The 26,112-nt window shown below is 44.3% G+C and overlaps 1 protein-coding gene across 2 annotated transcripts in view; it reads right to left on the reverse strand.

Moving 5' to 3' along the window:
• The window catches only part of LOC137432558 (CD109 antigen), a 166,083-nt gene that overhangs the window by 11,303 nt on the left and 128,668 nt on the right, over positions 1 to 26,112 (reverse strand). For both annotated transcript variants that reach the window (XM_078783356.1, XM_078783357.1), the window contains exons 23-25: positions 18,599 to 18,737; positions 8,279 to 8,461; positions 8,043 to 8,124 (exon numbers count right to left, since the gene is read on the reverse strand). In XM_078783356.1, coding sequence (XP_078639482.1) covers positions 8,043 to 8,124; positions 8,279 to 8,461; positions 18,599 to 18,737 — 404 coding nt within the window. The remainder of the gene's footprint in view (positions 1 to 8,042; positions 8,125 to 8,278; positions 8,462 to 18,598; positions 18,738 to 26,112) is intronic.

Raw genomic sequence — 26,112 nt, forward strand, 5'->3', positions numbered from 1 at the left:
AAGAGAGTGAGGGAGTTTGTTCCAGAGGCGGGAGAAAAGAGGAATGAAGGAGTGAAGGTGAGCAGAGAGTCTTGATTTTGGCAGTTTAACCATAAGAGGGTTGCAGGCAGATCTTGTGCGACCTGTAGGAATATTTGCGGGACAGAGCCCAGAGAGAGCTGGGGGGGGCAAGGCCAGAGAGGAGTCGGTAGAAGACGGAAAGACCACCAACCTGCCTGCGGTGAGTGAGTGAGAGGCCTGTGGAGTTAGCTTCATCGCGGGAGATTCCAATGATTCTGAATGCTTTGCTTTCAACAGTGTGAAGACGAGCTAGGTGTGAGGCAGGTGCACCAGCCCAGAGGGGAGAGCAGTATTCCATTGAGCTGCGGATGAAAGCCTTGTACGTGGTGAGGAGCTCAGGTGTGCCAAGGAAGGACTTCGCACGACGGAGGATGCCCAGTCGGCGACTGGCTTTGGAGGCCAGATTTGAAATGTGGTTTTCCCAGGAGAGATCATGGCAGATAGTGAGACCCAAAAGCTTGAGTGACAGAACTTCTTGGAGAGGATTATTCAGAAAGTAGATGGGAGGGTTGTCCAGTCGGTCTTTTCGGAGAGACATCATAAGAGTGTGAGATTTGTCAGGATTGAAAGACATGTTCCACTTGTTTGCCCAGTCTGTGATTTTGTCCAGTTCTGCAGAGAGTGAGGAGGCTGCAGACTGCCGATCTGAGGGATGAAGAATGGAGGGACAGATAGTAGAGTCATCAGCAAAGAGATAGAGAGGATTTTCAAGAGAGTCGGAGAGATCATTGATGAAGACCAGAAAAAGCACAGGGCCCAGAACACTGCCTTGGGGAACTCCAGCCTGAACAGGAAGAGGAGATGAGAGAAACCCATTCAGGGCCACACGTTGACTACGACTAGAGAGGAAGTCCGCCAGCCATGCGTGGAGATTTCCATGGATACCAAAAGAGGAGAGTTTGGTGAGCAGAGCGGGGTGCCAGACCGTATCGAAGGCACGTGATATGTCAAGGGAGACAGCTCTAATTTCCTGTTTGGCATTGAGGACCTCCATCCATTGCTGAGAAAGCAGTAGCAGCATGTCCAGAGTGGAGTGACCAGGTCTGAAACCAAATTGATGATCAGAGATCAAGCCATTGGAGAAGAAGAAAGATTTCATTTCTGAAGCAATGATGGATTCCATGACTTTACTGATAATTGAGAGAAGGCTGATTGGTCTGTAGTTGCTGGGATCTGTTTTTGCACCTTTTTTGTGCAAAGCGGTGATGTTGGCACATTTCCAAGCAGATGGCAGATGACCTTGAGCAAAAGAGAGTGTGAAGAGAACAGAGAGAGGGAGTGAAAGAGCGGAAGAACAAGATTTTAGGACCCGTGGGCTGATGCCGTCAGGTCCAGTTGCAGAATCAGAGTCGAGGGTTGACAGAAACTTTTCCACCTTGTCAGGAGGAAAGGACACCGAGTCCAGGAGCAGCTGGGTACGACTGGGTACGGTGGGTACAGAGAGGGATGGGTTTGGGACACAAGATTTAGAGGCAAACACAGAGTTGAGGCATTCAGCTTTTTCATGCGCGGAGTCAGCCGTGTGGCCGTTTGAGGTGAGGGAGGGGATGGAGGGGGAACAAACACCAGAAACAGATTTGACCAGACGCCACCAGGATTTGGAAGAGGGAGACAGATAAGAGAGTTCTGTCCTGAGAACGGAGAGATATTGTTTCCTGGCTCCCCTGAGGGTGGACACACACTTGTTTCGGGCTTTGTGAAAGGAAATGAGATTTCCTTCCGTTGGATTTGCTTTCCAGGAGACGAAAGCAAGTTGTTTCTGGGCAATAGCCTCACTACAAGATTCTGTGTACCATGGACGGGAGGAAGGGTATAACAACTGAAGACGAGATGGGATAAATCTGTGCATGAGAGAGAGCAGTTTACTTTGGAAGAATTCCCAGGATGAGTTTATGTCAGAGGTGGTAGAGATGGGAGACCAGTCCAGATGATTGATGGCTGCTTGAAGACCATGCCAGTTGGCCTGAGTGAAATGCCAGACTCGTCGAGGCTGAGGAGGCTCTCTGAGAATGGTCAGAGAGATGTCCACTTTAACAAGCACATGATCAGATGAGCCGATTGGAGCAGAAGAAGAGCAGCAGACATTTTCAGGGAAGTTAGTCATAACCAAGTCCAGAAGAGAAGATGCTCCATTGATTGAGATCCGGGTCGGGAAATTGACAGATTGTGTCAGTCCCAGTGAGTCACAGAAGTCCTTTGCTGAAGAGCTATGGCTGGTGAGAAAGGTACCCACACCCAGCCAACTGGCATGGTGACAATTGAAATCACCACATATGAGGAAGAGAGAGTTGGGATGGGTAGATAGAGGTTGGTCCATATTATCAGACAGCGAGATGTAGATGGAGTCATCACTGTTTGGTGGACGGTACAACACACATATGAACAAAAGGTGGGAGCGAAGGGGAAGCCATAGCCAAAGGTATTCCTGGGGGTGAGGTGGAGAGAGGGCAGTGCAGGGCGAGTGAGGAAGAGAGTTTTTTATAAAGATAGCAAGTTGATAGTTGATAGTTTGATAGTTTAACAAAGTTGATAGTTTAACTGGTAAGGTGCATGTGTTGGAGTGTTCTGGTCAATGGTTTGGTGGAAATTAATTTGAGTAAAAGTGCCGTTCTGGTGTTGTGCCAGCAGAGTGAGCTGCATTACAAAGCACACTGTGGAAGGCTAAGCCGGGTGTTCCATCTGAGATCACGTGACCATGATATAATCTGAATAGTCGGCCAACACTAGATGAAGAGAAGGCTGTGCTTTCTTTATTTTTGGATACCTAGTCTAGGCTTCTGGAAGAACTGGTACTAGCACACTGAACAGATCAGGACACAACTAGACTAAAGGAACAGTTAAGAGAGGGGACAAAAGGAACAGTTGAAAAGGAATCGTTGAGAACAGCAGAGATGAAGGCTAAGATAGAGGCAGACTTAGACAAACAGTGGGTGGAGGGAGGAATGAGGACCCCGTAAGGACACATAGAGTTGATGAAATGGATACAGGACACTCTTGGGAGGGAATACTGGAAATTTGGAAGGGGGAGAGATTGGGGGGAGGGGTGGATTATAATAATAATAATAATAATACATTTATTTTATATAGCGCTTTTCAAGAAGCCCAAAGACGCTTTGACAGAGTACAAAAAACAAGTGCAAAAAGACAAAAATAAATAGGTAAATAATCAAAGCAAAAGGAAGGAGAAGGAGCAGAGATAGGCAGGGGTTAAATGCTGTGGGTTAAATGTTAAATGCAGTGTTGAACAGGTGGGTCTTGAGTGATGTTTTGAATGTGGTGAGTGAGGAGGAGTCTCTGATGGTGTGAGGTAGTGAGTTCCAGAGGGTGGGAGCAGCGATGGAGAAGGCCCTGTCCCCCCAGGATCTGAATTTGGTCTGGATGGGGGGGGGGGGGGGGACAGGAGGTTGGCGCCAGCAGAGCGGAGGTTGCGGGTGGGAGTGTCTGGAGAGGAGGTCAGTCAGGTAGGATGGGGCCAGGTTATGGAGGGCTTTGTAGGTCAAGAGGAGGATTTTGTACTGGATTCTTTGGGGGATGGGGAGCCAGTGAAGCTTATAAAGGACGGTGGTGATGTGGTCACGGGTCCGGGAATGGGTGAGTAGACGGGCAGCGGAGTTCTGAATGTATTGGTGTTTATTGATGATTATTGAGGGTGAACCATAGAGGAGGCTGTTGCAGTAGTCCAGACGGGAGGCGATGAAGGCGTGGATGAGGGTTTCTGCAGCCATGGAGGAGAGGGATGGATGGAGACGGGCAATGTTTTTCAGGTGAAAGAAGGTTGTCTTTGTGATTTGTTTAGTGTATTTGTCGAAGGAGAGGGTTTAATCAAAGATGATGCCAAGATTCCTGATGTGAGGGGAGGTGGATACTGGGAAACCGTTAATGTTGAGGGCGAAGTTATGGGTGGATTTGGTGAGCGTTTTTGGGCCAATGATGATTATTTCAGATTTATCATAGTTAAGTTTGAGGAAGTTGATTTGAAGCCAGGATTTTATTTCAGTGATGCAGTTTGTCAGGATAGAGAGGGTGGCGGTGGAGATTGACTTGGTGGAGATGAAAAGCTGGATGTCATCGGCGAAGCAGTGGAATTGGAGACCATGACGGCGGATTAAGTGACCAAGGGGGGACAGGTACAGGATGAAGAGGAGGGGGCCGAGAACTGAACCTTGGGGGACACCTTGGGGGAGGGGGGCAGTGGGGGATTTGCAGTTATTGATGGAGATGAACTGGCGTCTGTCAGAGAGGTAAGATTTGATCCAAGAGAGGGCAGTGCCGGTAATGTTAAAGGTGGTTTCAAGTCGGGTGAGGAGGATGGTGTGATTGATGGTGTCAAAGGCAGCGCTGAGGTCGAGGAGGATGAGAATGTTGAGGTTGCCGGCATCAGAGGAGAGGAGAAGGTCGTTGGTGATTTTGAGGAGAGCAGTTTCAGTACTGTGGTTGAGGCGGAATCCAGATTGGAATGTTTCATACAGGTTATTGGCAGAGAGGTGATGTTTGAGTTGAGTGGCTACAGCGCGTTCCAAGACTTTTGACAGAAAGGGTAGGTTGGAGATGGGTCTGAAGTTATTTAGGGTGTCAGGGTTGAGTCCAGGTTTTTTCAGAATGGGGGTAACACAGGCAATTTTGAGGGATGGTGGGACGATGCCTGTAGACAGGGAGGAGTTTATTGTTGCAGTGATAAGTGGAGAGAGAGCAGGAAGGGAGGCCTTGACAAAGCTGGAGGGGATGGGGTCCAGAGTGCAGGTGGCAGTTTTCATTCCTATGAGGAGTTCAGAGAGGTCAGTAGGGGAGACTGGGGAGAATTGAGACAGGGGTTGGCAGGATAAGGGGGGGGGGGCAGGTGGTTTGAGGGGGAGCAGGTGTGGTTGTGGTTAAACTGTTGTAGATGTTGTCAATTTTGCTTTGGAAGAATGAAAGGAAGGAGATGCAGTTGTCTACTGTGAATGACTGGGTGGTGGTGTCCAGGGGGCTGAGGAGTTTGTTTATTGTAGAGAAGAGTGCTTTTGGGTTTCCGGAGCCAGAATGGATAATTTGAGAGTAGTAGGCGGAGCGGGTGCGGGGGAGGGCATCTTTGTAGTGCTGCAGGTGGTCCTTGTAGGCTTGGGAGTGAATTGTGAGACCTGTTTTATTGCGGAGTCTTTCAAGTTGGCGAGCACGAGTTTTCATCAGGCGGAGTTCAGGGGTAAACCAGGGAGCAGAATGGGTGAAAGAAACTGTTTTGGTTTTTATAGGCGCAAGCTGGTCGAGGCAGAAGGAAAGAGTGTGGTTGTAGTAGTCAGTGAGGTCAGAAGGGGTGTGGAGGTTAACGAAAGGAGAAGTGGACATTTTTTCAGAGAGGGTGGATGAGAATGAGGTAGGTGAAAGAGTTTAGCTTATGGAAGTTGATAATGCGATAATGCCTTGGTGCTGGGGTGGGGATGTTGATGGTCATAGTGATGGCTAAGTGGTCAGAGAGGGTGAGGTCGGAGCTAGAGAGATGGTGCAAAATTAGTCCAGTAGAGCAGACAAGGTCGAGAATGTGACCACGGTTATGGGTAGGGAAGTTGACATGTTGAGTGAGGTTAAAGCAGGTGAGTAAATCAGTGAAGTCAGTGGTTATTGTGGAGTCAGTGGAGTCCATGTGGATATTGAAATCACCGAGGAGGAGGATTGAGGGGGAGAAGGAACAGAGCTGGGTCAGAAAGTAAGAGAGGTCAGACAGGAATGATGGGTGTGGTTTGGGAGGGCGGTAGACGACTGCCATGACTGACTGTGTGTGACCAGAGAGTTTAAAAGCCAGGTGTTAAAATGATGGAGCAGATGAGATGGAGATGAGGCTGGTCTTGATGTCCTGTCGGTGAATTACGGCAATTCCACCACCTCGGCCCTCCGAGTGTGGTTTATTGATGTATGAATAATATTCATTGAATATCCATTGGGTGTAGTAAGGTTGAGTGAGAAGTAGTCCAGAGGTTGTTGCCAGGTTTCAGTGAGACAGAGAAAGTCCAGTTTATTGTCCAGAATGTAGTCGTTCAGGATGTGGCTTTTGTTGTTGAGGGACCGGGTATTGAACAGAGTGAGCTTCATGTTGCTTTGTACGGTGGGGATGAACTCAGGTGATTTTGCCAGGGTTTGCAGACAGGAGGCGCGATCGTGTGCGTTGCTGTGATGACGTAGTCGATGAGTGGGAGTGCGCTGAGCTGACCAGAGTACGGGAATGGAGTGACCTGTTTGTAAGTAAACAAACTTGCAACCGGAGCCTTTATGAATGTATCTGGGTCGTCGCAGGAGTCCGTGGTATTTGATTGCAGAGATGCATGATGGGGTGGAGTGAGTGTTGAGCAGAAGAAGCCTTGCGGCGGAGTACCTTAGAGCCATGCCAGGCAGGAGCGAAGGGGATGAGGACGAGGCCAAGGCCGAGGAGGACGAGCAGGCCTTGCCAGTACGGGACGTGCAGGACGTGAAGGCCAAGGACGTGCAGGTCGGGCTCAACGACCGCAGCGGCAAACGACCGCAGCCGCAAACCAAGACAGCAAAGGCCGCAGCGGCAAACGACCGCCAAATCAAGACAGCAAAGGCCGCAGCGGCAAACGACCGCAGCCGCAAACCAAGACAGCAAAGGCCGCAGCGGCAAACCGGGCGTCTTGCTCACCCCGGCCTCGTGGTGTTCCAGCAGCAAACCGCTCTCGTCCACGCGCAACCGCAGCCGCAAACAAGACAGCAAAGGGTAGGAGAGGCGTAAGACGCCCCGGGAGCAGGCCTGAGGCAACGGTGGAAGAGCCGGGCAGGCAAAGCCGGGAGCAGAGCCGGGACCGAGCAGAGAGCAGACCCAACGGCCAAAAAGCCGCCACGGCCACCAGAAAAGCAGACTATATACAATGACCCAGTCGGAGAAGCGGCGAACAAATAACGCCAGCGTCCTCTCGCAGACCGGACCGGAAGTCAATGACAAACACCGGATTAACAAAGATAGAAAAGATCATGGTTTCGTATTGGGGACAATGGTGGCAAAGAGTTGTCTTGAAGACCTGCATGAGAGAATGAGATTGAAGAGCTTGTGGAACCTGGTCTGAATCCAAATTGGTGATCTGAGATGAAGTCGTTGGAGAAAAGGATGGATTCCATGACCTTGCTGATGATTGGAAGTAAGCTGATAGGTCTGTAGTTAAGGGGATCCGTTTTTGTTTTTTTAGTAGAGCAGAGCAGAGCAGGATTTTGGGACAAATGAGCTGATGCCGTCCAGTCCAGTTGTGTATATACGAGGGTGGAAAGAACCTTCTCCACCTTTTCAGGTGCAAAAGACACCTTTTCAGTTCAGACAAGAGTCCAGGAGCAGTTTGGTACGAAAGGGAATGATGTGTACTGAGAGTGAGGGGTTGTGGACACAAGATTTGGAAGCATTTGCTTCTGATTTGGATGGTTAAATATGAAGTAAGTCTCAGGGATGTTTTAAATGAAATACAATTATATTTATCCCCAAGCATTTTGAAAAAACGAGGCGACATTGTAAGCTATGTCTGTCTCTGTCTGTCTTTCTGTCCACCACACGATCTCCTCCAAAACGGTTGTGCAGAAATTCACCAAACTTGGTAGTTGTGATCAAGTCACCACATGGCAAGAAGTTACGGAGCGGTCATATTTGGCCCTACCCCCTGGGGCAGGCTCAAAAGGTGAAATATCAAAAATGCAATGAAGGGCACATTTTAATATATAAATGAAACGAAGTAATCAACACTGGGGGATGTATGAAATATGGAACAAGTGTTAAAATTTTACCCCTGGTTAATGGCCTAGTGGGTGGGTGGGGGCTTTGGGTTATGGTCACAGGGTTTTAAAAAATGAAAAAAAAATTAAATTCGAAATTTGAGTTTGGGTTGTTCCTGGTGGAACGTTGTGCCATCTTTCAAGTTTGCTTTAGGTGGGAAGAACGCGCGCCATTGACTTAGTCCTAGTCATATATTTGATTAAATGAGAAACTTTATAGGCAGGAGATGCTTATCCCATACCATGTGCTCCCGCGTTCATCCGATTCACCAAACGCACTAAAGGAACCATCTCTGTGTTGGTAGGTCAGCTGGCGCTGGTACCCTGAAAAGGAACATGAAAAAAATTTTTTTTGAAACAGCGTTGTCTATTTAACAAAAGCAACAAATAACAAAATGCAAATCATCATGGGGAATTGTTATTCTGTGCAGGTTGTTGTGCAATATAGATTTCTGTAAGGAACGTGTGATGATTTCACCGCTATTCATGTAGGACAGCGCCTTCTGACGGATATTTGATAGTCCAGTAGGTTGTTCGATGGTTTCAATATACTGCAGAACATAAATGTTTGGAGCAAAGTTGATCATGTTCTGTTCTCCACAGCCGTACGGCATTTGCACCAGCCTGTCCAGGCCTTCAATAGAAGGCCCCATTATGTCTCCTGGTAAAACAACAGAGGCGCGTCATTTATTCCTGAGAATGTGACTCAGTTGGGAGTAATGGGAAACATGTAAACTTAATTAAAAACATTACACCAGATATTTGATGCACATTACAAGTCGAGTATCTGTTAGTTAGGCCAAGAAGCAATAAGCCTATCAAATAATGGCAGGAGACATAATTATACCAAAAGGTATTACTTTGACAGTGCGCTTCCCTTTATTCATCAAGCATGATGATCAAGTCGAACAGGTTGTTCACCACAATCTAATCAAAGTCCTTTTGAGGCCATCATCGAAATAGTTACACCGTGCAACAAACCTAAAAGAGTATTCCAACACAATGAGTCCTGTGGTCATAATTCCAGCATGGTTCGATCGCTTTATGATCATCTTAACGTAGAACATGCTTCACCTGATGAGCACAAAAAGGACGAAATGATTGTCCTTCAAGTGTCAGTATTGAGAATTATTAGAAATCATCATTCTTCATAAAAGGGGGTCAATACTATGTGAAAGACCATCTATTTATTATGTATGATTGCATGAAATTATGGTGTTGGGATAGGAAGTGGGGGAGGGTTTTGGTGTAGCATATGTATGAATACTGTACTGTGCTAACATTTTATTCTTTTAAATATCTCCAATAATTACGGTACAAAGGGTACCCAGTTGCGTTTGTACGGATTATTCTTATTTTTTCTTTCACCCGCACTTTTTCACCTTTATTCGCTTTGAAATTAATTTTCTCAGCAACCGCTTCAGCAATCGACACAGAACATTCACCATAGGAGTAGCTTGTAATGGAGAATTCTTAATGGTAACCATGACGTCATTGGTGATGTGGTATGGTCACTATCTTGGAAAAGAGGAAAAATGGAAATGGAAATGCGTGTGCAACTGTTGTGATTGTTTTCTTTGAATCATCATTTATTGGTTTTTTAAAATTCAACTGGACGTTAGTTCATCACATACTGAACCCTCCGGCGTCCGGCGTCTGTCGTCTTCGTCTGTCGTCCGTTAACTTTTCGACGTTAACACTCCAGCGTCCACAAATATCAACCGATTCTGATCAAACTTGACATGCAGCATCCTTACCCCAAGGACCAGGTTGGTATTACATTTCAGCCAGATCCGTTGGAAAATGGCGGACTTAGGCGACCATTTTGTTTTTGGTCATGAAAACGACGTTAACACTCTAGTGTCCACAAATATTAACAGATTTTGATCAAACTTAGAATGTTTAACCCTAACCACACAAGGTAGGTTGCTATTGCATTCCAACCCGATCCGTCACAAAATGGCCGCCATAGGCCGCCATATTGTTTTCAGCTCCGAAACAACGTTAAGACCTTAACGTCCACAAATATTTATGGATTTTGATCAAACTTGGTGTGTGAGACTCTTACCACACAAGGTAGGTTGCTATCGCGTGTCAACCCGATCTGTCACAAAATGGCCGCCTACACAACTATATTTCTGCAACATTGTTGCAAAGTGTAACATTGTATCAATTGTAAAACAAGGACAAGTATAAGGATACAAGGACCTTAAAATTATTACACAAGGTTGTTGGCTTTTCATTTAAGTCAAATATAGTACAGACAACTGACCTACTTTAAAGTTGTCCAGTCAGTTCAGTTGAGTTCTGCTTCCCTGGAAGCTCTAGTTTTTTTTCCTAACGTGGTTTAAACCGTGCTTTAGTTATTATTTATTATCGGTAATTATTTTTTCTATTCATTTTTTTCTTTTTCTTTAGGATTATACAAATCTATTTACAGTTCGCTTCGTTTCTCCTTTGACGATATGGCTAATAGGAGTAGCCAAAGGCCTGCCGATCGTGTTACCGATGAGGGTTTATCGCGTAAGCATGGGCTGTGCCTTGTCCCGCTGGAGGGAGCTGAAATGGATGACATTTTGCTCGTGCTTGGGGATTTGATCGACGTGAGTAACATTCCTGCCGCGTCCCGTATGAATCACAAAATTGTGGTGTTTGTTTCGCAAGTAAGTCTTGCCGACATTGTTGTGCAGAATGGTTTGACCTTGGGAGACGATCTGTTTGTTCCTGTGTCGTCGATGGACACGCCGGCAGTTAAAGTCATTCTGAGCAACGTTCCGCCTTTTCTGGGTAACGAGGAAATCCTACACAAGCTAGGTGAGTTTGGTACTGTCGTCTCTCGGATCATTTGGGTTCCTCTACATACGAGAAACGACAGATTGAAGCACGTACAATCGTTTAGACGGTTTTGTTTTGTTGTACTAAAAGACGCAGCGAAGCAGTTGAACACCTCCCACACCTTTAAAGTAGGCGAGCATGAATATAGGATTTTCATGGCTACCGAGACCTTGATCTGCTACGGATGTGGAGCACACGGACACACTAAGCAGTATTGTCCAGACGCCAAGAAGACTTACGCTACAGCAGCTGGGTCGCCCTTTCCTGTGACTGACGCAGTGCCCCCCCGTTAATGAGCTGGGTGGGGTACAGAGATCCACACCAGAAGACCAGGGTGTGGAAAATGGTGGTGGTGTTGCTGAGGTCAGTGCAGCAGCGGAGAATCCAGTCGATGTGGACAAAAGGCTACAACCTCAAGATAATATGGTTTATGAGGAAGTATTGATGAAAGGCATCGAGGCTAAGAGGAACTTGAAACGTACCTTTTTGAGCGCCGAGGTTGAAGACAAAGGTAGCAAAGTGATACTCATACAAGTAAACAGTATCTCAGACTATCCTGATGATTCTTTGCAAGATGGGCAAGGTGGTGATGAAATAGAAGAGAGTAGGACTTCACCCCTTGCTCTTGTTGAAGAAAACCAAAGCACCAGTATTGGTTGTGATGATCAAACCATTGTAACTTGTGACAATGAGCAGTCTCGGGTTCTGAGTGATAATGGTTGTTGCTCACATCCTGTTGTAACGACCAAGGATGATGGTTTAAACAGACCTATAATAAGCAACAGCGGTGGTACAGATGTGTCCCTGGAGGAGCAACAAGAAAACTGCAGTGTTGACACAGATGGTGTGCCAGCACCTGACACACAACAAAGGAATTTCAACGTTGATGTGGTTAGGGAGCTGGATGAGAAAGCTCAAAGCCTTGTTTCTGTGAGCGATTATCAGGAAGAAGAACAAATCGAAGTAACAAAGGAAAACGTCATCCGTTTCTTAAACGCGACATTTAGGCAACACCATGTAGTAATCAAAGATCATTTTCCCGATGTGAAAACTTTCATCAGGGCTGCAAGACCCATCTTGCAAAGAAATGACCCAAGGGAAATCTCGGAGGCCCAATTTCAGCGTCTTCGAAAAGTGGTTACAAAGGCGAATAAAGAATTGCAAGCGGAGAGTGAGTTACCTTTGTAGAATGGCAATGCGAGAGATACAGTATGTATTGCATCCCTGAATATCAATGGGGGTTGTACCCCCTTATGAAAAATTCAGACAATTCAGGCAATGGAGAGAGTGAAAGCCGACATCATCTTGAGACAAGAGACCCATGCTACGAACACCCTGGTTGCTGAATGGGGTAAACTTTATCAAGGGCAGTGGTGGTTGAGTGGTTTTACCACACCCAAAGCTGGTGTTGCCATCGCCTTAAATGATAGAATTCCAGCTCGGAAGATTGTCTTTAAGGAAATTTATAAGGGACATTTGATAGCAGTGGAATTCTATTGCAACACACAAAAGATCATCATTGTGAACGTATATTCACCGAGTGAACCCATGGAAAGAAGAGTGTTCTTTTCCACTCTGCATGACTTTGTAAAAGGACTAGATACAACTGTTTTCATCTGTATTGCTGGCGATTTCAATTGCACTATCAACCCTTCCGTAGACAGGACTGGTCATGAACCTCAACCGGCTTCTACGAAGGTTTTGGAGAACATCATCAAGAATCATAATTTGAAAGATGTTTGGAGGTTGCAACATCCAACTTCACGGTGCTATACATGGTGGAGATGCCATGATGGGAGGATATCAATGGCAAGGCTAGATAGATTCTACGTTCATAAGCCAATGCTAAATGTGATGGCCACAACCCAGATACTCCCAACTGGTTTCACATACTATTACCTGGTTTCAATGGGTTTTAATTTGTCTCTGGCCTCAGGTGGTAGTATAGTGTGTATTGGTCACAACACCCACCTGCTAAATGATATGAAATTCAAAGATTCTTTTCGAGCGTGTGGGAAAAAATTCGGTCCTCCAAATTTGAGCATGCTAACTTTCGACTGTGGTGGGACCTCACAAAGGGTCAGGTCAAATCGTTCTGTCAACAATATAGTCTTTATACCACTAAATTGCAAAATCTCTCAATTGATTCATTAAAGGCTGAAATTGCAGCCTTGGAGCAAAACCTTAATAGAGCTGGGAAAGACACTACAGGTGCCCGGCTGTTGTGGACTAAAAAGGCAATCTTGACTGAATTGGTATGGCAGCAAGCAATGGGCACCCTGGTACGCATGAGAATGAGTTATTTAATGTTGCATATGCCAAATTAGGAATTTTTTAGTTTGGAGAATTCTGTTAAAAAATCACAACAGATTCACAGGCTACGTGCTGCTAATGGGTCAATAGTGACCTCCCAACAGGAGATCAAGTCTGTTTTGAAGGGTTTTTATACAAACTTGTACTCCCCCCAGAGCATTAGTAATGAGACCTTGCAGGAGCTGACTACTGGGCTTCCGAGACTTGAGGAGGACCAGTAACGCACACTGAACATGTCAGTTTCGGCTGCTGAGCTTGAAACTGCTATGCGGAGCTTGGAGGATGGTAAAGCCTCTGGGATTGATTGTTTGTCCGGAAAGTTCTATAAGACTTTTTGGAACCTTGTGGGACCTGACCTACTTGAGGTATTTGATGAATGCCTTCATGTTGGAGAACTTTCCCTGTCATGCAGAAGAGCAGTCATGTGCCTGTTGCCAAAGGCTGGGGACACTCAACTAGTTGAGAACTGGCAGCCTGTCTCATTGCTGTGCATGGATTACAAGATTTTGTCGAAGGTTTTAGCAAACCGTCTGGGAACTGTGATCAGCTCTATTGTGCACCCTGACCAGACCTACTGTGTACCAGGGAGGTCAATTTATGATAATATATTTTTGATAAGGGATATTGTTTCTTGTAATAAGTCTTGTGTGCCAGTTTTGGGTTGTTGTTTCTTGATCAAACAAAGGCTTTTGATCAGGTTGATCACACATATTTGTTTTCTGTTCTGGAGCGGATGGGGTTTGGCAGAATTTTCATCTCCTGTGTCAAGCTTTTATACACTAATACCTTCTGTATGATGAAAGTAAACAACGGTTTATGTTCTCCCTTTCCTTTCTGACGGGGTATCTGTCAAGGTTGTCCTCTTTCTGGACTTCTGTATATAATTGCCCTTGAACTGCTCTTAGCATCCATCAGGCAGCGAATAACTCAGGATGTGGGAACTGTAGTTAGTTCAAGATTTGTGGTCACAGCTTATGCTGATGATGTTTGCATCCTGATGAAAGGCCCAAGTAGTGTTGCTGCAGTGCAGCGTTGCCTTAAAGATTACTCTGCGGCCTCTTCCGGTGAAGTAAATTGGAGATAGAGTGTAGCCTAATGGTACGGTTCAGATAACCTTTCTTTAACACTGCCACCGTCACTCCCACATAATTTAGAATGGAAAACAGATGGGGTCAAATATCTTGGCGTCTATCTCGGCAACCGGGAAGTAGAAATGAAGAACTGGGAAGGAATGATTGAACAAATTAAACACCAGTTGAAACGATGGGAAGGACTGCTGCGATCTCTTTCTTATAAAGGCTGCACTCTTGTCATAAATAACTTGATAGCAGCAAGATTATAGCATAAACGAATTGCCTTGCAGCCACCCAAGGAGTCGATTCAGGCTATCCAGCGGGTCTTGATAAATTTCTTGTGGAATGGATACCACTGGCTTTGGCCTCATATACTGTACCATCCTCGGAAGGAGGGTGGACATGGAATTGTGCATGTGTCCACTCAGCTTATGGCTTTTCGCCTGCAGTCTGTGCAATGTCTGTTGTATGCTGAAGAGCTGCCTTGGCACCCATTTGCGCTTTTTTGCTGCAACAATCGGGAGGCCTGTGTTATGATCGGCACCTGTTCTTGTTGAACCTTGACTGTGTCAGCTTAGTTTCAATCCCAATTTTTTATCAGGGTTTGCTGAAAGTTTGGAAAGGCTTTCTGGTTCATCGTTGCCTTGAGGCTTATAATTGCCGGATGTTTGTCCAAGAACCTATTTTCTATAACGGGTTTTTTCAATTCACTCCTCACAGTCCGACTTTGATTCGGAAATTTACTGAAGGAGGAGTTGGCAAAGTTTGTGACCTGAGGGATACACTGGGACAAAATGGATCTCTGCTGGCAGGGTGGCAACCATTCTTGGTTTAAGGTCTGTGCGTGTTGTCAGCCAAATTATACGCATCGTCAAGAGGAAGTTTAAGGAGTTAAATATTGGCTGGGAAGGTGTCAACAATGTCGAGGATTTTCGGCTGTACTTCCCTGAAATTAAGGTGCTCCCAACTCTCCAGTCAAATGGTGAACTTGTCTCTCGTTTTCATTTGGCAACAAAGGCGGGTATTCACAAGCTCCTTCGAGAAAACCAAGCCTCACCCTTCTCCGGAGTAACAAGAGTGGCCTTGTTCAGAAAGGTGAGGGCCAGGTTCTCCTGCCACGCTACCGTGGCCTAATATGTACAAACTACCTATCTATGGGTTCCTAGCAGATATCCAGTGGAGACTGGCACATTGGGCTCTCCCTGCGAACACCTTTGTTAATCACCTTGATAGTCCAGTACCGGTAACATGCCCCTTCTGTGAACAGGAGGAGGATCTCTTTCATGCCTATGTGAAATGTGAAAGACATACCTCTTTTCTCTATTCTCACACCTTTTTGATCAGTTGTCTTTTCCTTTCACTTCACATTCTTTTATTTTTGGTGTACCTTTCAGACCCTCCGGCAAGGACTCTGGTGTTCTCCTAAACGTCTTAGCTGCTGTAGCAAAATATGCAATTTATAAATCAAGGAAAATTAAAATTGATAATGGGCATGGGTTTGATTTTGTTCCCATGTTTAAAGGGCTGGTGTCTGCAAGAATAAGGTTAGAGTTTGATTATTATGTGGCGAATGAAAATGTCAAACTCTGAGTGCAAATGGTGTATTAATGAAGCCTTATGTGTTGTGAATGAATTGAATTTGGTCTTTCTTTTCTAATAACTACATTAAGAAGTGTTGTTTTTTTCTATTTTCTCTCCGGTAAAATTTGACTTGGCCTGGTTTATTTTTGTGAAATAAATGGTGTTGCAAATTCAATTTCTCTTTTCTCTTTCTCTCTCTAAACTGTTATTTTTGCTGTTACGTCATGATCTCTTCTTCAATGTTCTAGCTGTTCCACAAGGCTCGACATTGTATCCAAATAATAAAAAGTGGTATGGGTGTGGTTGTTGGGTTCAACAGTTGACTGGATATTATACTTGCCATATTTTGTTTTAAGGTGCTTTAGTGGGCATTGTCATCCAAAACACATTTCAACTTAAACCTGATTTAAACATTTTTAGGAACCCATGATGGCCATATTTGTTTATCTTTTCAGATTTCAAAATGCATGATTGTATCGTGTCATTAACTCAGTCACAGAAGGTGGACTGTCAGTTTGTCTGTGAGCTGGATATCTCAAAACGTTATGGACGGATTTGGACGAACCTTGGTGTACAGGTTAGGTATAACCGAAAGTTTTGGTGAAGATCGTTTCCAGATACGAAAATTTTAAAAGTGATTCTTCACCATTGAGAGATGGGGTCAAAAATGATTGTGGATGAGTCATGACTGAAAAGGTTGTGGATGGTTCATGCCAACACTTAGTCTTAGTGGATGAGTTTGGTAGGTGGCAAGAACAAGCAGAGTAGATTTAAGTAAAGGTCCTAATACAGATCCAGCCTATCAGTGGGATGCAAACGTAAACTGTTCAGCCTGGCAGAGGTATACTCTCTACCGAGTGACATTCCCGTTTTACATACAAATTGCACTTACAATTCAGAAATATGCAAAAGATACTTGTTTCCCTCGCCAGAGGAGAGGGTATTCCATTTGAATCCATTTGTTTGATACTTGCCGGAAAAGATTCCGGCAAGTATGTTGATCGGTTGGTTTGTCTGTTTGTCTGTCTGTCTGTTTGTGTGCAGCACTACGTCTACATCGTTGCACATAGAATCGCCAAACTTTACACACATATTTGTCTTTCCCTGGAATAGACTGTGCCCAATTTTTAACTCTCTCGGCCCAAGGCCTCCATTATGACGTCATAATTTGATAATTTGACAAGTACAAAACTTCATCCAATCAAGATGCAATTTCTTGAGCGCCATGTCAGCATAAACCAGTGGAGAAAAAAAAAATGATGACGTCATTGGTCACGTGGTTCGGCCGCCATCTTGGAAAAACCGAAAAAATTTGCACCTCTATATCTCCGAAAGTGCTGAATAGAAAAAATTAAGACATGGCTCATTGTAAAGAACTCTCCATGGGGAATAAAATATGTTAATGATGATGTCATAGGTGCCTCCATTATGACGTCATAATTCGACTACAACAAAACTTCATCTGATCAAGATGAAATTTCTTGAGCATAATCTCAGAATAAATTAGTTTAAAAAGCAAATGATGATGTCATCGGACATGTGGTTCGGCCGCCATATTTGTCCAACATGGCCGATAAAAAAGTACATTCCGGCAAGTTCTCGGTCTCTGACTGATTTTTCATTTGTTTGTCTGTTTGTTTGTCCGCACAGAATAAATATGATTTCCTCTGCAACCGTTGGTCCAATTGACAGGAAATTTTCACCATAGGTGCAACTCCACCGGTATAATTTTTTTATGATAACTATGACGTCATCGATCACGTGGTTTGGACGCCATCTTGGAAAAACCGAAAAACTTTGCACCTCTATCTCCGAAAGTGCTGAATATAAAAAAAATTAAGACATGGCTCATTGTAAAGAACTCTCCATGGGGAATAAACATGTTAATGATGATGTCATAGGTGACTCCATTATGATGTCATAATTCGACAAGTACAAAACTTCATTTGATCAAAATGAAATTTCTTGAGCGTCATGTAGGCATAAATTTGTGGAGAAAAAAATAAATAATGATTACGTCATCAGTCACGTGGTTCGGCCGCCATATCTGTTTTAGCACAAAAGCCTTAAAAACCACTGAAAACACAGCCTGGCGAGGGTCAGCAATCTGATTGCTCTTTCTAGTTACCTTTGTAATGAGAAGTGGCTTGGGAAAACACCATGAAAGACGTCTTGGAAGAACTCCACGTTTGGCTGGAAGGGTCATTTTATTAACCTTTGTGGGGCATATAGACTACAGTAGATCTTCGATCAGGTGCATTAGTCAACGTGATAAGCATAGACTGATGTCCGGATTACTCTAAATTTCTTTGTTTAATGTTATAAACAGCACTTGTGACTGTTTAAAAAGCTAATCATATGTGTTTGTGGTTTATAATATTTTTACTTCTGGTAGAGGCCGTTGCTCCCACGAAAACGCCATGATAAGCTATTTATAAACGTTGACTCTACGTTTGTTCAAGGGGGAAAAACACCTTGGGGAGGTGGGATAATATTGGTATTAATATTGTTTTGTAATGACATTAATATTATGCTATTATCGTTCGTTTTATTGTAAGAAGCGGCCTTGGAAAAACACCACGATAAAGCTAACTTAACATGGATATACACCTCAACATGCAACCCCATTGACGTCAATGGCTGGAAACCCCGCTCGGGGGAGAAAACCCCCTTGGGGAGGAGGGCAAATGAATGCGCTACAACCTTTATTGTGTAACCCTTCGTCATCCTGTCAAGTTTGGTTGAGATTGGATAAGTATCGGCAGAATGTATGGTGGTCAAATAATCAGAGCCAGACAGATAGACAGACAGAGACACCATATGGTGTATTTTAGTATGATGATAGGTGGAAGCATGATGAGGTTTCGATCTTTACCCTTTTATGAACCTCGACAGCAGTTTCAATGTAAAGTTGTGTTTATCATTCGAGTGCCATCGTTGAAATTTCATTGATGAAAACTTCTCTTGTCAAGTGAAAATAAAATAAAAGGAATTACCTACAACAGAGATAGAGACTTTCTCACTACCCTCCACAACGTCATCGGGAAAGGTGAACTGCAGCTCTTCTTGTGTGACTTGCCCTTCTCTTTGATCAATAAGCAAAGCCTTGGAATATGTTCTTGGTAGTCCTTCTGCCTGATGGAGGAAATGCAAAGTTGACATTTTGATGAACGAAGGTATTCCAAATACATGAGGTTAGTCAGGGATGACGTATAATCAAGGATGACGTATAATCAAGGATGACATCGAGGGAAATAAAACTCGTAGTCGCCTTTCTAAATTCAAAAGGTTACCTTACTCTGTCATTTCGGACTACCACCTTTTGTGTATAGTTGTATTGTATAAAAGACTGTATTGGTATTCTGGAGGTTGCGAGTTCATTCTGACTGAAGACAACAGTATTAAGACCCACGTGAATTTCCGTGTTGCTTTGAGGTTGTCAGACACATAAACACCACCTCCTTTATAATAACCTTTAGATAGGTGGTAATACACGTTGTCCTGTTGATATGCAATTGCAGTTCACATATCTTACTATAATTCACCAAATGTCCGTCCGTCCGTTCGAATGTACCGCAAAATCGGCTCAACCGATCGCAACGATATTTTGGGTGGGTATTCCTGGGACCCCTGGGAATAAAATAGGCTATATTGTTTTTCCAATTTATCCAATTTTCCAGTTTTTCCAAACACGATGGAATAATATTTACCGATATAAACAGTGATGTGGCTTTTGTTGACATTCTACAAATACTGTTTATTCCACGTACCAGGAGAGAGTAGATCGACTCCTGACGAACTCTTTCTATATAAATGTGTGGCTCCGAAGTAACATGGCAGCGTGTGCAAAGCGACTGAGAAACAGGTGTAGCGGCCGCTTCCGTGTTACAGATTTGGCACACACTCTTCACACAAACGTGCGACTGAGAAAGACGTGCAGCGGCCCCTTCCGTTTTGCAGAATTCAATCTTTTTTCAAAATCGGCGCCATGTACTGTTTAGATTTTGATGATTTGCGTGTGATATGATTCAACGGATGTTTATATGAATCGTTTAAAATAAAAAAGCCTTCAATTTCTGATATCTTGCCTTTTCATTTGGGCCTCCCAATTGAAGCCCCGCCCATAGGGCGGGTACCGTTGGTAGTTATAGTAATACAGTGCATTCAGAAAGTATTCAGACTCCTTAACTTTTTTCACATTTTGTTATGTTGCAGCCTTATGCTGAAATCGTTTAAATTCATTTTTTCCCTCATCAATCTACACTCAATACCCCATAATGACAAAGAGAAAACAGGATTTTAGAAAGTTTTGCCAATTTATTAAAAATGAAAAACTGAAATATCACATTTACATAAGTATTCAGACCCTTTGCTATGACACTTGAAATTTAGCTCAGGTGCCTCCCATTTCTCTTGATCATCTTTGAGATGTTTCTGCACCTTGATTGGAGTCCAACTGTTGTAAATTCAATTGATTGGACATGATTTGGAAAGGCACACACCTGTCTATATGAGGTCTCACAGCTGACAATGCATATCAGAGCAAAAACCAAGCCATGAGGTCGAACGAACTTCCTGCAGAGCTCAGAGACAGGAGTGTCGAGGCACAGATCTGGGGAAGCCTACAAAAAAATTTTTGATCCATTGAAGGTTCCCAAGAGCACAGTGGCCTCCATGATTCTTAAATGGAAGAAGTTTGGAACAACCAGGACTCTTCCTAGAGCTGGCCGCCCGGCCAACCTGAGCAATCGGGGGAGAAGGGCCTTGGTAATAGGTGACCAAGAACCCGATGGTCACTCTCGCTGAGCTCCAGAGATCCTGTGTGTAGATGGGAGAAACTTCCAGAAGGACTACCATCACAGCACTGCAGGCAGTTACTTTGACCTCATGGCTTGGTTTTTGCTCTGATATGCATTGTCAGCTGTGAGACCTAATATAAACTGGTGTGTGCCTTTCCGAATCATGTCCAATCAATTGAATTTACCACAGGTGGACTCCAATGAAGTTGTAGAAACATCTCAAAGATGATCAAGAGAAATGGGAGGCACCTGAGCTAAATTTCAAGTATCATAGCAAAGGGTATGAATACTTATGTCAATGTAATATTTCCGTTTTTTATTTTTAATAAATTTGCAAAACTTTCTAAAATCCTGTTTTCTCTTTGTCATTATGGGGTATTGAGTGTAGATTGATGAGGGAAAAAATGAATTTAAACGATTTCAGCACAAGGCTGAAACATAACAAAATGTGAAAAAAGTGAAGGGGTCTGAATACTTTCTGAATGCACTGTACATGGATATAAAGACAACTTAGACAAAGGATGACGCAATTTGGCTTCATGCCTGCGCTCCATTAACACCACATTGATTAAATACATCAGTTTTTCTATTTCATTTGGGCGGGATGAGATAGAGAAAAAGGTGTGGGGGATGGGGCGGAATAAATACCGTAAAGGCAACTTAGGATTTGCTCTAAAATGCTCCCCTTGAAAAATGGGATTGCCCACATTCCCCTTGTTGAATTTACATAACTAGCAATGGTACCCGCCCGATAGGTCGGGCTTCAATTGGGAGGCCAAAATGAAAAGGCAAAAATATCAGAAATCGAAGGCTTTTTTATTTTAAACGATTCATATAAACATCCGTTGAATCATATCACACGCAAATCATCAAAATCTAAACAATACATGGCGCCCATTTTGAAAAAAGATTGAATTCTGCAAAACGGAAGCGGCCGCTGCACATCTTTCTCAGTCGCACGTTTATGTGTGAAGAGTGCACGCCGAATCTGTAACACGGAAGCGGCCGCTACACCTGTTTCTCAGTCGCTTTGCACACGCTGCCATGTTACTTCGGAGCCGCATATTTATATAGGAAGAGTTCGTCATGAGTCTATCTACTCTCTCCTGGTACGTGGAATAAACAGTATTTGTAGAATGTCCACAAAAGCCACATCACTGTTCATATCAGTGAATATTATTCCATCATGTTTGGAAAACCTGGAAAATTGGAAAAACAATATCGCCTATTTTACTCCCAGGGATCCCAGGAATACTCACCCAAAATATCGTTGCGATCGGTTGAGCCGTTTTTGCGGTACCTACGAAAGGACGGATGGACATTTGGTGAATTATAGTAAGATAACGACAAAAATAATTACAAAGCTATGACGACAAAATGGTGCAATGCCTGTTGGGGGACCTGCCACACAAACTCGTAGGCTGATATGATGATTATTATTTAATAAAATCCTCTATCTATGATAACCATTTAGCTACAGCTGCTAAAGGTCAGGGCAACATGATGCTTTCATTTTATTATTTTATATACAGTTGAGGCTGAGCGATGTGGGGCCTCTGCCATTTAATTCTGCTTTGTGAAACAGCATGTGCTTTATGATGAATCTGTATCCACATGCTGAGCAAACAAGGAATATGCTGCGTAATGTCAGCGTACTGCAACTCATGCCTGTAGAAAATGAACTTTTTGCAACGCATGCCGTATTTTCCATACAATCATCATGTAACTTTGTATGAAGCTAGCTTTTTCTATTGCAAACATTTCTTATTGAGTCAACTTGATTGTGGGATGGCTTTGAAGGCCATAAAATACAAGTTGATGAATCTTTCATCAATTTACTGGAAAGGAGGTGCACAGAGCACACTGCACAAGTGCAAGCACATTGACACTTGCTACTCAAGACAGACCGAGGCCAAATTTTCTGAGCACAAACTGGAAAAAAAACGTGGAATAGGAAGAAATCTTGAAAGAATTTCCCGCTATTTTCCAGGAATTCCAAAGGAATTGTTTCCCAGAAAGAAACACAAGCTTGGGTTATATTTGTTTGATAGCTTTTCTCAGCTCAAGCTCAAGAAAATTAGGCTTGGACCATCTCTAATCTCCCTCATACGCAGCGTGTCAACGGTGTGGCACAAATGCTGCTGGTGTGGCAAAATAGGCAACATCTTCTTTGGCTGTCCATCATGAACGATGATGACCATGGAGGCGTACGTGTCAGCACTTGCCTGCACGGCGATGGGAGCGAGACCAGAATTGGATATAAATCCTCTGTTGCAATGAGAGAAAAACAAGTTTGCCGGTCTGTTTTTATGGCCACAATGAAGAATTGATTTAATTTTGGAAAAGATTCAAATCTGGATCCAGATCAGAGAATTTTTTTCAGTGCTTCTTCACCATTTAGTGATAGGGCTAAAAGGGATATACAGTCACGTGAAAAAGTAAGTACACCCCATGTAAAGTTTTGACTTTTTCAACATATTTCAACATACAGCTATTTGATCTTCATTTCAACAATATTGATAGATCAAGGTGATATAATACAACAAATATCATGATACATTTACATTTTGTAGTCCATTGTATAATTTAAATAAACATAAATGCAAATTTCGCATGTGGAAAAAGTAAGTACACCTTTGGCTCTAATAGGGGCTATTGCCCCCTTTGGCAGAAACAACCTCAAGTAGGCGTTTCTTATAACTGTCTACCAGTTATCCCATCTCGTCTTCAGTTGTCATACCATTCCTCCCATCCATGGTACACAGAATCTTGTGGTGAGGCTATTGCCCAGAAACAACTTGCCTTCGTCTCCTGGAAAGCTAATCCAACGGAAGGAAATCTCATTTCCTTTCACAAAGCCCGAAACAAGTGTGTGTCCACCCTCAGGAGAGCCAGGAAACAATATCTCTCCGTTCTCAGGACAGAACTCTCTTATCTGTCTCCCTCTTCCAAATCCTGGTGGCGTCTGGTCAAATCTGTTTCTGGTGTTTGTTCCCCCTCCATCCCCTCCCTCACCTCAAACGGCCACACGGCTGACTCCGCACGTGAAAAAGCTGAAAGCCTCAACTCTGTGTTTGCCTCTAAATCTTGTGTCCCAAACCCATCCCTCTCTGTACCCACCATACCCAGTCGTACCCAGCTGCTCCTGGACTCTGTCCTTTCCTCCTGACAAGGTGGAAAAGTTTCTGTCAACCCTCAACTCTGATTCCGCAACTGGACCTGACGGCATCAGCCCACGGGTCCTAAAATCCTGTTCTTCGACTCTTTCACTCCCTCTATCTGTTCTCTTCACCCTCTTTTGCTCAAGGTCATCTGCCATCTGCTTGGAAATCTGCCAACATCACCGCTTTGCACAAAAAAGGTGCAAAAACAGATCCCAGCAACTACAGACCAATCAGCCTTCTCCCAATTATCAGCAAAGTCATGGAATCCATCATTGCTTCAGATATGAAATCTTTCCTCTTCTCCAATGGCTTGATCTCTGATCATCAATTTGGTTTCAGACCTGGTCACTCTACTCTGGACATGCTGCTTCTGCTTTCTCAACAATGGATGGAGGTCCTCAATGCCAAACAGGAAATTAGAGCTGTCTCCCTTGACATATCACGTGCCTTCAATACGGTCTGGCACCCCGCTCTGCTCACCAAACTCTCCTCTTTTGGTATCCATGGAAATCTCCACGCATGGCTGGCGGACTTCCTCTCTAGTCGTAGTCAACGTGTGGCCCTGAATGGGTTTCTCTCATCTCCTCTTCCTGTTCAGGCTGGAGTTCCCCAAGGCAGTGTTCTGGGCCCTGTGCTTTTTCTGGTCTTCATCAATGATCTCTCTGACTCTCTTGAAAATCCTCTCTATCTCTTTGCTGATGACTCTCCTCTCTGTCGCTCCATTCTTCATCCCTCAGATCGGCAGTCTGCAGCCTCCTCACTCTCTGCAGACCTGGACAAAATCACAGACTGGGCAAACAAGTGGAACATGTCTTTCAATCCTGACAAATCTCACACTCTTACGATGTCTCTCCGAAAAGACCGACTGGACAACCCTCCCATCCACTTTCTGAATAATCCTCTCCAAGAAGTTCTGTCACTCAAGCTTTTGGGTCTCACTATCTGCCATGATCTTTCCTGGGAAAACCACATTTCAAATCTGGCCTCCAAAGCCAGTCGCCGACTGGGCATCCTCCGTCGTGCGAAGTCCTTCCTTGGCACACCTGAGCTCCTCACCACATACAAGGCTTTCATCCGCAGCTCAATGGAATACTGCTCTCCCCTCTGGGCTGGTGCTCCTGCCTCACACCTAGCTCGTCTTCACGCTGTTGAAACCAAAGCATTCAGAATCATTGGAATCTCCCGCGATGAAGCTAACTCCAAGGGCCTCTCACTCACTCACCACAGGCAGGTTGGTGGTCTTTCCGTCTTCTACCGACTTCTCTCCGGCCTTGCCCCCCCCAGCTCTCTCTGGGCTCTGTCCCGCAAATATTCCTACAGGTCGCACAAGATCTGCCTGCAACCCTGTTATGGTTAAACTGCCAAAATCAAGACTCTCTGCTCACCTTCACTCCTTCATTCCTCTTTTCTCCCGCCTCTGGAACAAACTCCCTCACTCTCTTCAATCCCACTCCACCCTCCAGGTCTTTAAAACAGCTGTTCACCACCATCTCTTATCTTCCCCCATCCAAAACCTTGATCTTTTCTATCCCCGCTAATTTCACCCCAATTCCACTTTTTTGAAATACCAACTTCTGTCCTGGAAGTCCTTGGTGTCCTTATGTTTTATACTTCTCCCACCCCCCCCCCCTTCCCACGCCTCCTCCCCCCAAGCCCTCTCCCTCCCACACATCTCCCTGCTCTTAAATGTTGTGTGCTCTCAAGTGTTTGTGTGCTTCCCCTTCTCTTGTCTTCCGCTCCCTCTTTTTATATATTTTGTTTGTCTGGTTGATTTGTTTGTCAAGTAAATGTCAGCTCTTTCACGAGCCTAGATTCAGTATACAAAAAAAAAACAAAAAAAAAACGTGCGGCATCACCATGCCTAGATCAAAAGAGCTCTCTGAGGCCTTCAGAAAGAAGGTTATAGATGCCTACGAGTCTGGGAAAGGATTTAAAAAGATCTCCAAACAATTTGAAATCCATCTTTCGACTGTCCGGAAGATCATCTACAAGTGGAGAAGATTCCAAACAACTGCCAACTTGTTCAGCCCAGGCCGCCCCAGGAAGTTCAGCCCGAGAGCAGACTGCAAGATGCTGAAAGAAGTCTCTATGAACCCCAGAATGTCATCATGGGACTGACAGGTAGCTCTTGCCACGGTTGATGTCAAAGTGCACGAGTCTACCATTAGAAAGAGGCTGCACAAATTTGATCAACATGGGAGGTATGCCAGGAAGAAACATTTGCTGTCCAGAAAGAACATCAGGGCAAGACTAACATTTGCCAATGAACACCTAGGCAAACACCAGCACTTCTGGAACAATGTGCTCTGGACAGATGAGTCAAAGGTAGAGCTATTTGGCCACAGTACGAAAAGACATGTTTGACGAAAACCAAAGACAGCATTTGACCACAAGAACCTGATACCAACTGGAAAGCATGGTGGTGGAAATATTATGGTTTGGGGCAGCTTTGCTGCATCAGGGCCTGGGCAGCTCACCATCATAAAATCCACGATGAACTCTTCATTGGACCAGAGGGTGCTTGAGGATAATTTGAGGCCATCTGTC

This window comes from Myxine glutinosa, chromosome 8 (genome assembly GCF_964187855.1).
Source record: "Myxine glutinosa chromosome 8, kmMyxGlut1.1, whole genome shotgun sequence".
Lineage (NCBI taxonomy): Eukaryota > Metazoa > Chordata > Myxini > Myxiniformes > Myxinidae > Myxine > Myxine glutinosa.